The 16,853-nt window shown below is 31.6% G+C and overlaps 1 protein-coding gene across 1 annotated transcript; it reads right to left on the bottom strand.

Annotated features, from left to right (window-relative positions):
- Window positions 1-7,330: 7,330 nt before the first annotated feature.
- Window positions 7,331-14,837, bottom strand: svp (COUP transcription factor 2). The gene is made up of 3 exons (XM_015926713.3): window positions 13,951-14,837; window positions 9,485-10,021; window positions 7,331-8,547 (listed from the first exon to the last, which is right to left on the bottom strand). Exons 1-3 carry the CDS (start codon window positions 14,330-14,332, stop codon window positions 8,279-8,281), a joined length of 1,188 nt encoding a protein of 395 aa, XP_015782199.1. The 5' UTR covers window positions 14,333-14,837; the 3' UTR covers window positions 7,331-8,278.
- Window positions 14,838-16,853: the final 2,016 nt, after the last annotated feature.

Below are 16,853 nucleotides of genomic sequence, written 5' to 3'. Positions count from 1 at the left end.
TATTTGATCACTTTCTAACCATCAATCGATGGTAAACATTTCATTTCAACCTTTTCATCAAACCATTTCAATGTCTTCACCCATTTCACAGGCAAAGTCATCTCGATTCATCTCAGAAAATTGATCAACATTTAATTTTTCATTTCTTTACCATTCATCAAGTAAAGCTAATACTTTGTAATGGCTTTTAATCTTTATATAACATATTATCTTGCCGTTAAAGTTAATGAATGGCAAGCAAATAAGTAACTCGTAACTAACATGATTAGTGAGAAAATACATTTTTCAACTCATTTCATGCTCTCTTCAACTTGCAGTGAAACATTTGCACCAAAAGCTCATAATGTTTACAAGGATCCCTCCACCATCTACCAACATGAACATCAACTTAATAATCACCATTAACATGATGATAACAAGCCATTGATGGAATCGGTGGAAATCATCTTTCATCGTTAACTCCATTGATCTGTAAAAAAGTTGAGACCATTAAGCATGAGAGAAAAAAACTCAGAGAGGAAAAAATTTAATCTAAAGTTGAACTCGCAAAGGAACCAGCAAAGAAGCAAAAAATGGAGAAATAATTTAATGATATTATGATATATTTGATTAGACTTTTGATAAACAGTTTGTTCCTTCGATGAACCCTGAAAAAAGAAGCAAATAAGCTTGAATATTATTCAATATCAATTTGTCCATATTTTTGGTTACTCTATTATTCCAGTCACCCTGTTAACCATGCAACCTTCAACCATTTTCATGTATCCGATGACAATTCTGGTAATCTTAATGATGTTCATGAACAGTTGAACAGCTTAATCTAAAAATTATAACCTCATTGAACAAGCTCAATCAATCAATCCAATGAAGTTTCAGAATTGAACATTTTCCCTCTTCAATCAATAACCTTTTATAATTATAATCTGATAACAAATAATTAACCTTCACTTGAAGTTAAATTAAACCATTTATAGATTTGGAAGAAAGCTGAACAATCAACTGTTCATGAAAAAAGAAGAATCAATGAATCGATTTATTGAAATAGTCTAATGATATTAATAAGTAACAATGTTTGAATGAAAATGCTAAATGTTAAGGTAAAGTAAAAGATCGGAAATTGTTACCATGTTACTCCTTTTTCTTGTTCATTATTTACTCATCATTCTGATCCTGATCCACTCACCACTCATTTCAGGAAATAGTTTTTATATCTCAACATCCGTTTATAATTGAGTTCCTATGAGATGCCTTTTCATGGAAGCTAATAACATGAAAGGAACAACGAAACGCGAAAAGATGAAGAAATGTTAATGAAAGAAGCTAAGCAAATAACTAAGTAATAGACATCCTGATATTGATATATTATCGTAATAATATGCAGATAATTCAGTCTAATATATCATTTGGGAAAAGATGAATCAATGGAAACATTTTTTCAAGCGAAAATGCTTTTAGTCTGAAAACAGGAAAACCCAAGAAAGAACCGATTCTTCCGTTTAATCCAGAAATCTGTTTTTCACATTTAAATGCTTAAAACAGTGCAAAGACTTTTGGTAATTATGACTTGAAAGTTAATGATTGATACAAAGGTATCAGCACTTGTCCGGTTTGTTTCCTGCAGGAAACTGCGACAATTGACAAAGTCTGACCGCAATCAAAGGTACATTAAGATTTAATTGGAAACGGTCGCTAAAAAATGAAATTAATTGTTACATTGAAACATTTCCTTTTTTACGTTGCCTTTCAAATTACGTGATTTTATTGTCAAGTGAGGTTCACAAGTAGACAGATCCGGGTTTTAATGATTAAATGATATTTTGTTTGCTGTTTTCATACAAAGGTACAAAATGAACACCTTAAATTGATTGTCACTTTAATCATTTGTCTTTTCAATGTTGATGCATTAATCAAAGCTGTTATCAAGTTGTTTTGATTATTCAATGTTAATAATGGAGAGAAGATGTAAAAATCTTAAAAAAAAGCGCAAAGGCTTGATATTGGTTTCCGACATATGGACAGTTGTGTGAGTCTATTTTTTTATGCGTCTGTTAAAGTCAGGCTGAGGTTAGGTCCGGTTTGTCGTGTTTTAACGTTTATACCGTGAAAATGGGAGGAACTCACAGGTTACTTCTCTAAACATTATTAATATTATTCTCGTAATAATATATATTTATCATTTTCTTTGATTCTTTTATTCTCTCCATTACAGTTAACTGCACTTTTGGGACATTATGATCATGGGCCAGTCACACAAGGGCCAAAGTCACCTTTGATAAACAGAAGTCACAGAGAGAGTAAAACATTTGGACAATCGACCAAAAATGTAACTCATTCTTGGGTGAAAAATTGGAAAGGATTGATTCACATGTGAAAGAGGATGGAATGAAGGAAATATCAGGAAGTTTATGGAGAAACATTGATTGTCTTATCAAGGTGATAAAGGAGGTTAAAGGGATGCTAAAAGATGGTAAAAGATGAGAAAGGATGAAATGAGAGTAAAAAGGTTGAGAAAAGGTGTGAAAAAGTTAAAAGTGTATTTGTAAAGGTAAAGGAATCAGTTTGTTCATTGATATAAGTTGATGTAATGGTTAATGGTTAGAGAAGATAAAAATAGAGACTTTTCCTCTTCCATCTTCATCTCACTCCTTTTCAAGTATCAAAAGAGGGAGTAAAGAGAAGAGAAGAAAAGAGAGCAAAAAAGAAACAAGAAAAGAGTCAAGGATTGTGGTTACTGGTTGGTAAGATGATGATCAGAGTGATGAACAGTTTTAGGCCTGAAATAGGTTTCAACAAAAAAGGTAAACCACTGAAAAGGGAGAAGGAAGATGAAGGCGAAGAGGACAATAAGAGGCATAAAAGGAAGAGGAAAAAAGAGGAAGTTCATCGATGGCCCACCAAGTACGTGTTATGTGTGTATTTAAATCAGGTTTTTGATCCGTTTAGCCATTCACAAAGGACTGGGTAAAAGGTGAAGAAGAAAAGTCGAGCTCAGTCTTAATTCATCTTTTTTTGCATCTTCTTTCTTCTTCTGCTTCTTGGCTTCAATAGACTTTTCAAAAATGTGTAACCTCAAAGCGTCAAGAGGAACCACAAAAAGCCCCAAATATACATTCATATATTTACTGTACACAGTCACACAACATATACACACGCGTACCCATCAATATATTAATAATATTATTAATAATAACTGGCCTAAGTTGGCCTTTATTCCGTTCACTGGCTTTCTTACCTTAACTGTTACAAAACCATTACTAGTTTTTTTTCTTGCTTCTGCCTCAACATCATCCCTTCACAGCTTACCTTTTATTTTCATTGACAATGAGTTTGGTTTTCGGGTTCACTCTCTTGCAACTTATTATTGATTGTTATTCAAAGTTTGATTGTTGTAAATTGGCTCAGCTCTAAATTAAATCTCAATAATAATATTTTTTATAAAAAAATATATCTATTCAAAGATAACCTGAAGCCAAAGAGAGTCTATCTTCTGTCACACCTAATAGTTAATCTATTGGAAGATGGTATTAGAAGATAAAGATGACAGGGAATGGATGAGAATTGAATTACGCGTCATTGGATAATCAATGGACCAGAGATGAGCTTTCATGATCAAGTTAACAGCGAAATAATCACTCAATGAAAGGCAAAAATTTAAATCCAAGTCAACAAAGAAAATTTAAATTTCAAAAGTTGACAAAAATTTAAAAAAAAAATTTCCAATAAAATTGAATCAATTATCAAGAAACATTCAACAAATTTTTCATCAACTAATACCAACAACAAACAAAAAAATATTGAAACAAAAATAATTTCAAGGATTGATCAAGAGAAAGTAAAATTGCTGTGAATGTTGACCTGAAATGGCATTTCATTCAACAATCGAGATTGATTTTCTGGACATTTACTCGACTTGAAAATTGACTCGACTCCAAGAATATTTTTTTCTCATTTTGCTCAACTTTTTCTTGTGTTGCTATCAAGATCAAGTCCAGTATCAATTGATTTTCAATTTTAAATATCAATAAATGTTGAGGTTGGAAATGCTTTTAAAGGAAAACATTGTAAAGCTGATAGGAATCCCTCCCTGTTTGATGATAATTTCACGTTTTACTTGAAAACAAATGTCAATAGGAAATGATACATAAAATGTTATCAAAACAAAACCGATAACATTAACCTATAAAAATGATAGCGCCACCTACATGATAATAATAATGATGATAATAAAGGTGATAACAATGTTATCGAGTAACTGGGAGTTGAAAGTTGTAGCAACACTGGAAATAGTTGATAACATTTGCCTTTTTCCCTTGCAACACAATTTATAGGATTTTTTACCTTTTATCTTGCAACTCACCTTTTTAATTTCCTTCAATTTCTGTAATATTTTTTATTCTTTCTCAATGTTTTTCCATTTGTTTAGCATCATTATCAATTGTTGCCAAACTTTACTCTCATTTTGTCACATTAATTGAGATTCAATTTTTTCGCCTTTTTTATTGTTAACAGTTTGGACAGTTTGTTATATTGATGATGCTTTAAAGTCAAAATAATACATTTTAAATGAACTCTTTGGACTCATTTTTTTCGGCCGCCTTTTTTGTTCAAAGTTTATCTTTCCAGTCAACTTGATCTTTTCAGTAGTTAACCGTATTTTTGTATGTTATGGGACAATATTTGGGTTGAAGGGTGAAGCAAAGAATGGCCAAGATAAAGAAGACGAAACTTGATAATCATAAATAATATTAAATAACTTCTTCTTTTTACAGTTCATTTTTTTGTCCGTTTCTAACATTGTACAGGTAATAACAGACATTTATCTCTCTCCAACCATCTCGCATTGAGAGGGTAAAATTTATAGTATATTTTTGTGGTTAAGGTTAAAGGTTAAAATTGGTGAACCAAATACATAAAGGTGAAAGGTAAGAATGAAAAGAGTAAAAGCTTCTCTAAGAGACTCTCTCATGGTTTCTTCATGGGAAGTTTAAGGGTTACTTAATGTCCGTTTTCCCAGACAACAAGCATAAACAGCTTAGGTGTTTGACAAATAGTCACTTCATTCAGATGTTTAAGTCTTGGACTTTATTCATAATTTCAACCTTAAATTGATTCGATTCCGATTGGTAAAGATGAAAATTTGATATTTGGTTCAATATTGCTGCTAAAACTGCTGCTTTAAAGGCAACAATTGGTTAAACCAATTTTTAAACAATAAAGAGTTTAAGGATTGAAAGCGTAATATCGTATTTAGAAGGCAAATTTTCATTAAATAACATTAACAATTAATTTATCTTTAGAAATATTTCATCTCTTTGAGTAATTCCAATAAAAACTGTTCCAAAAGCATTTATCTTTATTCAGTTTCTTTGAAACAAATTGATGAATCTATTGACTCGAGATCAACTTTTTTGTGTAATTTCAAGTTTATTTTAGGTCTTTTTTTCATTAGCTTTTGTCTTTCAGCAACTTTTCATCTGACTCAAGATTTTCTTGACCAACTCAGTTTATTTGAATATATTTTTTTGAGTTAATTTACATGATTGTGATCAAATCTAAGCTTTATTCAATTTACTTTATTTGAATGGAAGTTACAATTTTAGCGATTAAATTTTGTCCAACTCTTTGCTTTCAATTGGTTATTCAATACCATTCATTACATTCATGTTTGGGATTTTTTTCCTTCTAATAACTAAATTGTAAATATGTTGATGAAAATAATGACTGATGATGATAAGATGATGATGATAAGGTCTTTAACCAGAATCAAAGGGTTTCCCAGTTGAGGTTAAGCGAAAGTTTGCGCGAAGAAAGAAGGGAAAAAGTCTCGTAAAGTAGGAGAAACAAGGCAAGCAAAAAAAACGAGGCCAAAGAGCACAATGACACTTTGATCCATCACTTTGATACAAAACCGTAACGAGGCCAAATCCGGGCAAAAATATTATTCACTTTACAATAAAAATATAATAATGTTAATAATAATCTGTGGTTCACCACGCACTTCAATTGCACAGTCAGTCTCTTTGTATTAAAATTATCATTATTATCATTTCTTTGTAACAATATGAATATGAATATACATAGATAAGATATAAATTTATACATTTTTACCAGAGAGAGAGAGAGAGAGAAAAGTTATAACAAAAAAAAAGTGCTGGGAGGTTAAAAGGAGGGAGTTGAAGTCGAGAGAAGGTCGAGGTTAAAAGGAGACTTGAGGCTATTGGAAATGATAATGATAATGATGATGAGGAAGAAGGAGGAGGATGAAATTGGGTGAGAATTATGAATTGATTTTACATTCAAATAGGATTGAAGCGTTTGTTACGCTAAAGGGACAAAGTGCCTCATGACTCATAATCAGTCGTTTTTTGCCTGCTCTTCACCATTCCCTTCATAATCAGAATTGTGTAAACGCTTTTCAAAGGTTACAGAAAATCTGGATATTTATCATTGTTACTGTTATCAAGACAAAACAACTCCCTGTGACCCTTATATTACATGTTGTACAAAATACATAACTGTGATACATATCGCTTCTCTTGTTGTTTTTGGCCTGTCCTTTTACTTGGCAAAAGGTCTTTTCCTTTTTGCCCTCTAACCTTCCCCTTTCAACCTCTTACTTCCCTCTTCCTCTTATTGTGGTCAAACTTTGCTCCATATCAATATACATATTTGTAATAATAATAATAATGATAATATGAGCAATCAACCGATTATCCTCAACAGTGGAAAGGATGCAAAAATTGTTATCAATTTCACAATAACTAGATTTACTTTATCCTTTTATTTCATTTTGTATCATTGCGCTTGTTGCCCTTTTCAAGGGTTAACCTCTTGCGCTCCTGTTGGACATGGTCAGTTAACACGGGGATTCAGAGGGCAGACTTTTAATCAGTTATCGACCCTTTTAAAGGAAACCTTTACCCTCAAGATTATCACTTGGATGATCCTTTTGACCTTTTTTATTCTTGCACCGTTGCACTGTGTTACTTTCAACCCGTAAAATGTAACGCTTTCAATATTAATAATCATATTAATCTTATCATATTAACCAAAATGCTAATCAAATTCATTATGTTGGCCATTTTGTTGCCAGTCAAATTGCGCCTCATTTGTGTCTTCCGTTTAAACCAAATTGTTTAGTCAAATGTTAACATTAAATGTTTCATTTGCTTATCATAAATCCATTTCTATTCATCTCTCATTCAAATCGAGAAACAATTTTTCAATTCTTGAAACATTTACTTTCACTTCGACTTCAAAACTTTCAAATTCAAGTTTGAAAAATTCTCGACTCTTGGTCAATGCTTTTTGTGGAGTAAATTGAAACTAATTTTGGTCATCTTAATCATTTATTATCATTATAATTAGTCATTATGAAACAATTTTTTATACACTCGATGAGATTTTGTGTGTTGTATTTTTATCATAAAGATGAAAATGTTGGATGAGATGCTTTTTTGTCCTGCTTTGTGTCAAAGATTGAAGAGCAAAAGGGAAAAACTTGAGATGAAAAGAAAGAAAATTATTGATGAAAGACACAAAACTGATGAAAAATGATGAGAAGAGTGAAGATGTCGAGTGAAAATGGTGTAAATGATGTCAAATGATGATGAAAAACAATCATCAATCCAATAATAATAATAATAATAGAAAATAATAATAATAATAAAGTAAGAATCAACAATTGCTTTGGAAGATTAGATGAGAATCGATCATCATAAAGTTATCATCATGAAATGCTGATTCCAATCAACATTGAATAAGATGAATATCATTGAAAATCATTTACAATTTGTCCAATCGAACTTTATTTGTACACATTTTTACAGCATTCATCAAGTTCATTCCAAATGGATCCCGAGTTTCCCAAAAACATCGAAACTCGAACCAAAATTTCATTTCTCTGAACCAACTCTGAGCAACTCAAGAGTTCAATTTCAAGCGAATGACGATCAAAAGTTTTTTTCCCCAAAAACTTTAGAATGAACTTTCAATGAACTTTTTCAATGTTTCACAATATTCAGTTTTCCCTTAGGTGGGTTGATAAAGAGGTGGGATGGGTGAAGGGAAGAGATGAAATTGGATAACAAGTTTATCCTTTTAACAGGGAATGATGATCATGATTATTATTACTCGTATTATCGTTGAACATTACCATTATTATCATTATTATTACTATTATTATCGAAATTGTTTTTTTCGTTATTATTATTGTTACCATTTTGTCACCATTTTCTTGTTGCTATTTTATTGTAATCATTATTGTGATTCCCAGTGATTATACAAAGCCATAAGTGAATCCACTTTCACCGGTAATCAGCAAGTTTCTTATCAACTGCTCTATCGGCGCTTTACCCACCAAACGAACGAAAAATATTTGCTCGATAACTTGTGAACTGATCGCTCTTAGAGAAGGAAGTCGTAACAATAGTTTACCGAATCGTGTTGGTTGATTGGGATATTGGGTTCGACAGTACTCTTCAAGTGCACACTGCGAGGCTTCCTGATGAGCTTCAATCTTTTGGACATCAGTTAAACCACAAGCATCTGAAAGGAAAGGAAAACATTATTCATCAACAATTTATCTAATTTAATGTTTATTCATTTTCATCATTCATTGATATTTATTGCATTTTCATGTTTTATTTGACTAACTATTGTTAGGATTATTTGAACCTTTTTTTTGTTTCGAATCTCGATTTTTGGTAAACTTTTATTGTTATATTTGATTTTCAATGTTGAAGCTTTTGAGTCTTTTTTGAGTGTAAATTGCAGGTGAAATGGGAATTGTTGCTTTCAATTGATTCATTTCATGTTTGCATTTTGAACTAGAAAATTTAATCATCTAATTGTTGGAAATAATTAACCAAATGGTGATATTTCTTCTTGACTTTTGTAAAGTGAACAAAATGAATGAAAAATTATGTAAATATAATATTATAATTTACATATCAATTGAAAGTCGTTTTTTCTTGCTGTTGGTTAAATTGAGTTGAAAAGTAAAAGCTAAAAATGTAAAGTTAATGGAAGTTAAAATGTGAGAAACAAAAAGTCCAACTTAATGGTGAAGAATCAATAAGCTAACAACAAAATTCAGGTTAATAATGATGCGTTATTAAGTTGCAATTAAATTTAAATACCATGTAAGTATTTTTTAGTCTCTGAAACCTTTGCTGAATCAAATGATGATGATGATGAATAGAGAGTCTTGAAGACCACCTAATGTTGATAATCACAGATGAGCTTTAATTTTGTGTTAACATCACGTAATCTATGTTGTTGTTGCCCTAAGGAAATGTAACTCGATTAAGATTGATTGCAAGGAGACAATTTAATTTGCTTGTTTTCTTGAACATTCAGTTGTTAACATTTTTCGCTCAACTAAAATACACACAAAAGAAAGCAGAGTTTCTTGGCGACTCACGAAAGGGATGAGAATGATTAAAGTGAAGAAAGTGAAGAATGAAATTGAAGATGATCTTACCTGTTGAGAAGAGTACGATGGCTTTGAGACAGCTGTACTCGGCTGGATCCACATGCAGTGATTTCAACTTTTCTACCTGTTCTTGAAATATTCTGATGTTATCCATGAAGGTTATCACTCGATCGGCAGCAAAAGGTGTTGACGAGTGAACCGATTGGGCTGCAAGGAGAGGCGCTATGTTAACAGTCATTGAGCACTGGGAAGCATTAAGGACAAATAATTCGGACCAGACAACCCGGAGAAGTGCTACTTGATCGGTTACTTGAAGATCAGGAAAGAAGGGAATGTTTCGTGCCCAGTCAAGGGCAGCAAACAGTATGCTGGCTGCAAGCTCGTTTATCCCTTCAATGGTCATTATATTGCTCGGGTGCATGTTTTGAATTATCTGTGTTGGCGTGTACGTTTCAGCACGCAATAGTAAAGATATGAAACTTTGTGAATATGTGTGTCCAATCAGGGTTTCACCATTGGTCAGTGCTGGAGTCATATGGCCTGGTAATGCATGTTGACTTGGTGGAACTCGTCCTCTTTGTACAGCTAAAGAAATAGAAATTCGTTGATCAGCTTTTGCTTTTTTTCACATTCTTTGCATTGAAAAAACATTGAACAGTTTAGGTTTTAGGTTTTGGATTGACATCTAAATTTACAAAATTGAACAATAAAATTGGTCTAAACAAGTCTAATTATATCGTCATTGCTCATTGTTGGTTCAGTTTGTGTTTGCCATTTGGAAAGGTTGATAATTGATTTTTTTATTACAATTTTTTGGAGGTAAAAATATAAAGGAAAACAATCAACAAGTGATCAAATTATGAGATGCAATTTAAATGTTAGGTGAGTTGAAGAGTAACCTCAATCATAACCTTTCAGGGTAGAAGATTTGTTCTTGTTGATGTTGATGGTGATGATGATGATGATGATTAGGGAATCGGAAATAGACCGAAGCTGTTATTTCAATTTGAGGAAGCGTGAAAATATGATCAACCATGCTTAGCAAACTGAATCATTTGCAGTTGTTATTTAACAAAATATTACCTTTCAAGTAAGGTAACTTATCAAAAATGTTTTCATATTTTTGCTTCACTCCATAACTTTACAACTATTCCACTTTCAACAGAAAACAATTGGACACAGAAAATGGTGAAGAGTAAATAACTCTATTATCTTTCTCTGTAAATCATGATCCTTGTTGATTCTAACCATCTTAATGATGAGCAACAACAATTGAATTGAAATTTGCAACATTTTTTCAAACTTTCTTCAGACTTTAGTTTTTTTGCTGCAAAAAACGCGAAACAATTTAAATGAGAAACTTTGAAAGTGTAAAGAAATGAGTTTCAATGTTTCATTTTAGAATGAATTTAATGACAATTAAAAGGTATTATATCATTGCTAAGATCAAAGTTGGTTGAACTCAAAGTTTCAAGATTTGATTGTCAAGATGAATTAGGATTGATTAACAAGGGAAGTTAAAGATTTAAGCATTAAAAAGACAGAGATGATGAATTGCAAAGGAAACGATTACATTTGTAAAACGGTGATGACAATAGAATCGACGCTTTCCATGTTAACGGCAACTCGAGTATCAAATGACCTCAAACATCATGTTTATGCCTCTAAAAATACGTTTAAATGTTTATTCTTCAAACAAAAACTCGACAATTCCGTTAATTGCTCAAGTTATAAACTCATTCAAACTCAAACCTTATTAACCCAAAGAGCTTCAAAACTTGGATAAGATCAACTTTAAAGTCGAAATTGAATTGAAATGTTCTTAATGTTTCAATGTCGATATTTTAGACTCTGAAATGTTCATTTTGCTCTTGAATCCTAAGTAATGCAATAATGTAAAGTAAATGAAGTTAAGCTTTATTTGTTTCAACCAACTCCAAGAAAAGGGAAAATTCATTTGCATTTGGTTTTTGCATAAAATTAGATTGTATTTACATATAACTGAATTAGTGAGTTGATATTCCCATTTGGTGTTGAAATTGCAGAGTAAATTGGTGTGTTCAGTTTATATTGACTTTCGCTTGTTGATTATACTCTAGTGAGTAGCTAATTGATTAAATTGTGTAATTAAAAGGGCGACTCATTTTGCTTCATCAACTGCACAGGTTTGGTTAGTAATAAAATTAAATGATTGAAAGCTGTAAGCTAAATGTAACTATTATAACAGTTTCATTTGGTTTGAGGAAACAATTCATTTGATTCTGTAATTTGCATTCACTTACAGCAAATTACACGCAAAATTATCAACAGCAATTAACACAAGTTTATGATTGCAATCAATTCATCTTTTTTTTATTGACCATCAAACTGTCAATCCATTTAATTGTAGTTCTCATCACATAATTGAAAGGTGTTAAGATTGAGGACAAAAAAGGATTCAACTAAATCAGATAATTGAAACTATTGAGCCTTAAAATTGATTCATAACATTAATAATTGCTGATTCAGTCTTCCATGAAAGATAAATGGCAATTTCAAAAGTTACTAATTTGTGATTTACTTTGAATAGTAAATTGAAAAGTCCATCTCGACTAAAGTGTGATGACAATTGTATCGATGAAAGATGTGTGAAGAGAGATTAAATTGTTAGAAATGGTTTTACATGAAAAACAACATTAAGGTCATGATGGGTAAAGATTATCCACTGAACCGGAAAGATATTAAAGGGTGTAATCACGATGAGCACTGGAAGGGTAAAGGATAGGTCACAGGTAAAGTAACAGTTGTTACCATTTAAATTGGGTTAAGTCAATTTAAATGTTTTCTTAAATGGTGTTTGTGAACACGGCAAACAAAAGTGTCAACAAGAGTAACAGCAAATCATTTGAACGATCATCATCGGGTTAATCATTGACTCTCATGATCGTTGATGAACCGATAAGAATAGACAGGACAAAGTGATTGAAACCACAATAAGCTTTACGGGAAAAGATGAAAATTTGCGTTGAAACACTTCTTCAAGCTCAATCCTCCTCATCATCATGTTCATCATTTTTTGTTCATCATTCTTGTTGCTGTTTGTACTCATCATTTGTTATCCTGTTTACTTTGACTCTTGTTTACAGATATTCACTTTAGCCATCATTATCATCTTTACCTTCCTGATGATGTACCTTTGAAACATTATAATGCTATGGATGGTTGATTCAAGGTCAATTCCAGGTTCAAAAATTAAGGTAAAACGGTCGACAACATTTTTACCTTTTCTTTAACCTTTTTTACTTAAACTTGGAGTTTACCAAAAATCTGTAAATACCTGTTGATCCAATTTTAAGCCATCAATCAGATGAAAATTGATCAGTCAAAGGATCGACTAAAGGATTGACTAAAGTAAATTGAAGCAAATTTTAGGCAAATTTTCATCTCTTTTTGTATTCTTTTGGTTTTTCGTGATTTTGGGGAAAACATATTTTCCTTTACACTTGAAGTAACTTTTTACTGACTTTTAGTGTCCCTTCACTTTGCATTAATTTAGTTTCAATTAATGATAACTTTTCACTTTAACTCAATAATTAGTGATAATAAATCACAAGTTATTTGCAATGGTTTACTCGCTCATTTAGTTTGACCTTTTCCAGGGCAACTTTGAGGGAAAAGCGATTCTCTTGTTTTTAGATTCAAACATTTTTGACCTTTTTGCCAGTTCTTTTTGTTTTCATTGCTCAGCCATCCTCACAACTACATCATCATTGTTGACAACAATTTCAACTTTCTCTCAACTTTGACAGTTTGAAATGGTAAAATAAACGAGCCAGAGAGTAGAGATGAAAAGATGATCAAGAGTTGCACTTGTTTCTCTCATCTTTAGTCTATTCATTAGCAACAAGTTGATGAAGATGACCTTTTATGCATCTTTAGTTTGCGGCCAAATTGCACAGTCAGGTCAACATGTGTCCACCATGTGTTTGCAACTTATGAGGATGATAATTATTTCAAGAATTATTCCAGTCGAATTTACATTGAAAATTAAGTGTTTTCTTTCTCTTAAAAATAAACACGTTTTGCCATCTCTTCATCTTCATCCTCATCCTTCATCATCAGCAAACAAAGATCACTTGAAACACACACAGAAAACTGAACTCTAAGTGAAGCAAAAAATGCTCATCTAAGGCCAACTTGCAAGTCAAGTGAAATGATATTTTCTGCAAAATGCTTATCATTCCAATGAACTGAAGTTGAATATCAATAACAAGTTTTTGCACAAATGCTAATCATACTGATGATCAGGGTAATTGGAATAATTTGTGATTCTTTTTCTAGTTAACAGATTCAATTGAAATGCAAAAATTATTTTTCATCAAATGAAAGTAAAATTATTGCAAACTTTGAGTTGAAATGTTTTCTCAATGTTTTTGCGTCTAACTATAAACCTTTTTTTACTGTTCAATGTTTTTCCAATTTTTTGGATTCGATTTTTTTGGAGAAAATTTTGACTTCTTTTCGATTCGACTTACCTTCTCTTCTCATACCCATTTTCAGGCACTTTTTAAGCCTACAATATTGGCACTGGTTACGATGATGTTGATCTATTGGACAATTGCGACTACCACGACAAGTGTAGGTTAAGTTACGTCTTACTGATCTCTTGAAAAATGATTTACAACCTTCACAGGTAAACTGTCCATAGTGTTTACCGGATGATTTGTCCGAGCAAACTACACATTCAATTGATTGACCATTCTTGTCCGGCTCAGAGGTTGGTGTTGTTGATTTACCTGAATCATGGTGATGATGGACAAGGTAAAGCGATGAACTCAACGATCCAACCGAAGGTGAAACAAGCTGATCAGTTAGGTGGACTTTACCATTTAAAGGAGTTAAAGATGCCGTTTCCATGATTAGACGGTTAAACCTTTCACTCTCTGTCTTTACCTGTCTTTCAATTTTGATAATCTTGTCAAAGTACAATAACGATGTTGTTATTATTATTGTTATCACAGATCACTTTAGTTGATTACAGATTTACACAAATTAATAGCCTTTTGGTTGACAATAATAATAACAAGTCACAAGTAAACAAAACACTGAATCAATCCTCATCATGTCATGGTGTCAGCTTGGTCATTGACTATGATTAGGGATTTACAGCTAATTTAAAGAAACCCAATCAAAGTGTAAATTAATCCATTTTGGTTTTTAAATAAAAAGTTAAACTTGAAGTTGATTTCAATTGCAAGACCAAAAACTAGAAAAAATGAAAAGCGCTTTTCAAATGTTGATTCACTGTAATCACCTTGATTGTTGATTAATCATGTTTACTAATAGCAATTAAATCGCAAAAAACACAAAATGTAAATCTTAAAAGACTAAAAAAGTTTCACAAGTTTACTGTTGGACTGTGAAAAGCATAATGTTAAGCCGAACCAGAACAACAAAACAGCTCTTTTCATCTTCTTCATCTTCTGCTCTCTCTCTCTTATCATCTTCTCTCTCTTTTTTCAGTTACTTTTCTCTCTTTTTTTCTTCTTCACATTTCTTCTTCTTCTTCTCTCTTCAACAACTTTTTCCTCTTCACCTTCCATGCCTTTTACAGGGTGTTAAAAAAGGCCTTTGGATGCGCAAAGATTAACATTTATCTTGAAATTTTTCTTCTTCATCTTCTCTTCTTCTTCTTCTTCATCATCATCATTTGATTAACTTTCGCCATTCCTCATCATCCTTTGCGCAAACCCTCATCATTCCCTTCCTTATGGGTGGAGAGTAATGGGATGAAACGAGCAGAAGAAGATGAGGATGAAAACGATGGAAATGATGAAGATAACGATGATGAAGAGCATGAAATAATGATGATGATTGGTATAGAAAAATATTTCAAATGTGAAAAGTCTTTTTCTTGGACAATTTAATCGTAAACTTTGTCTCAATTAACTTTTAAACCAATGTTTCAACTTCTCAGTTGGACAATTAAGCAAGTCAATTAATCGACAGTTGATCATTTAATCAACTTGAATCGATTCAATTTCAGTGTCAACAGAATCTCAATTTTTTTGAAAATGTTTTTCCTTTACTCATTGTTTCGATTAGACTTTTAAACATTTCAACTTTGCAATTAGATTGCAAATGATTTAACAACAAAGTCATTAAGAGTTGCACTTTCTTTACTTGAACCAATTAATAATTATGATTATCATGGAAAGAATCTGTTGATAGTTGAAAAAAAACATTACTTTGAATAGCATTAGAAGACGAAACATTAGAAGGAAAAAAAAGGTTGAATTCAGGATGAAAGGAAAGCTGAATGTGGTCAGATTATTGTTATCATTTATTTACAATCGTCCAAGCTTAATTAATATGACACCAATTAACTTAATGTTCATTAAATCATACTTTTGGTGGTTAAAAAAAGGAACAAAATTTGAATGATTTTAGTGTGAAAAGTGAATCAATTTTTTCTTACTTTTCTTGTTAGTTTGATCATTATGGTGATTATGACTAGCTTGACTTGCTAATTAACTCATTAACTAATTATGCAAAGTTACAGAGTCAATTATTGACCGGGAAATGAATGGTTCAACTTGAAAAGTTGGTGAACAAAAAAGTTCTGAAAAAAAGTTAATGATGAAAAGAGTATTGAAAGTTATCAAGACTTTCTTTATTGTTTCAAATCTGATAATCAGGTTTAACTGTTGGCCACCAAAGAGCATTCATATCTCATATTTCATTACAATAATAACAATTAGATAATGGTTATGATGATCAGGTAAACAAATAGGTAATCAAAATAAACATTAGAAACATGAAAATTGTTTTCCATTACATTTTGTATCAACTTTCGTTCAATGAAACAATTGTGACTGCTCATGGTCAGTTGAAATAGATTTACCTGTGAAAAGGGTTTATTGATCAACATTATTGGCTAAAGTTAGTTACAATGATAAAGATTTTCCATCTTGACCATCAACAATGGAAACATTGAACAATCTTGAAATGCGTAATTTTGAGATCCAAACAGATGATTATTGTGATGATGATTTGATACCTGTAATCATCTTTTCTTGATCAGATCTTTCAGGTGAAGTTTCATTTTCGTCTTTTTATCATCTTCATCATTTCCTTGCAATGATCAAGTAATTGATAGTTCAAGTGTCTGTCTGAGTTTTTAATCAGAGATCAATCGAGGTGAATTTGATGCTAACACGACATAGTCTTAGGTTTGACTTTTGCTTTACCTCGGCCTAAAAGTCAACGAGATTTTACGGGTTTTCTGGTTTCTATTTTTTAACTTTTCACTTTTTATTCAGATTTTTTTTTGTATTTAATTGCAAGTTCAAGGGTTAATGGCCAATTATCATTAATTTATTAATCCTAAGTTTAGCTTTATTCAGGTTCTATTGTTTAAATGCTATGAAACTGATAA

The sequence above is a fragment of the Tetranychus urticae genome, chromosome 3 (assembly GCF_039701765.1).
Source record: "Tetranychus urticae isolate SD_2017Ah chromosome 3, NJAU_TeUrti_SD_1.0, whole genome shotgun sequence".
NCBI classification, from domain to species: Eukaryota; Metazoa; Arthropoda; class Arachnida; order Trombidiformes; family Tetranychidae; genus Tetranychus; species Tetranychus urticae.
This window is presented reverse-complemented; position numbering and strand designations above follow the sequence as displayed.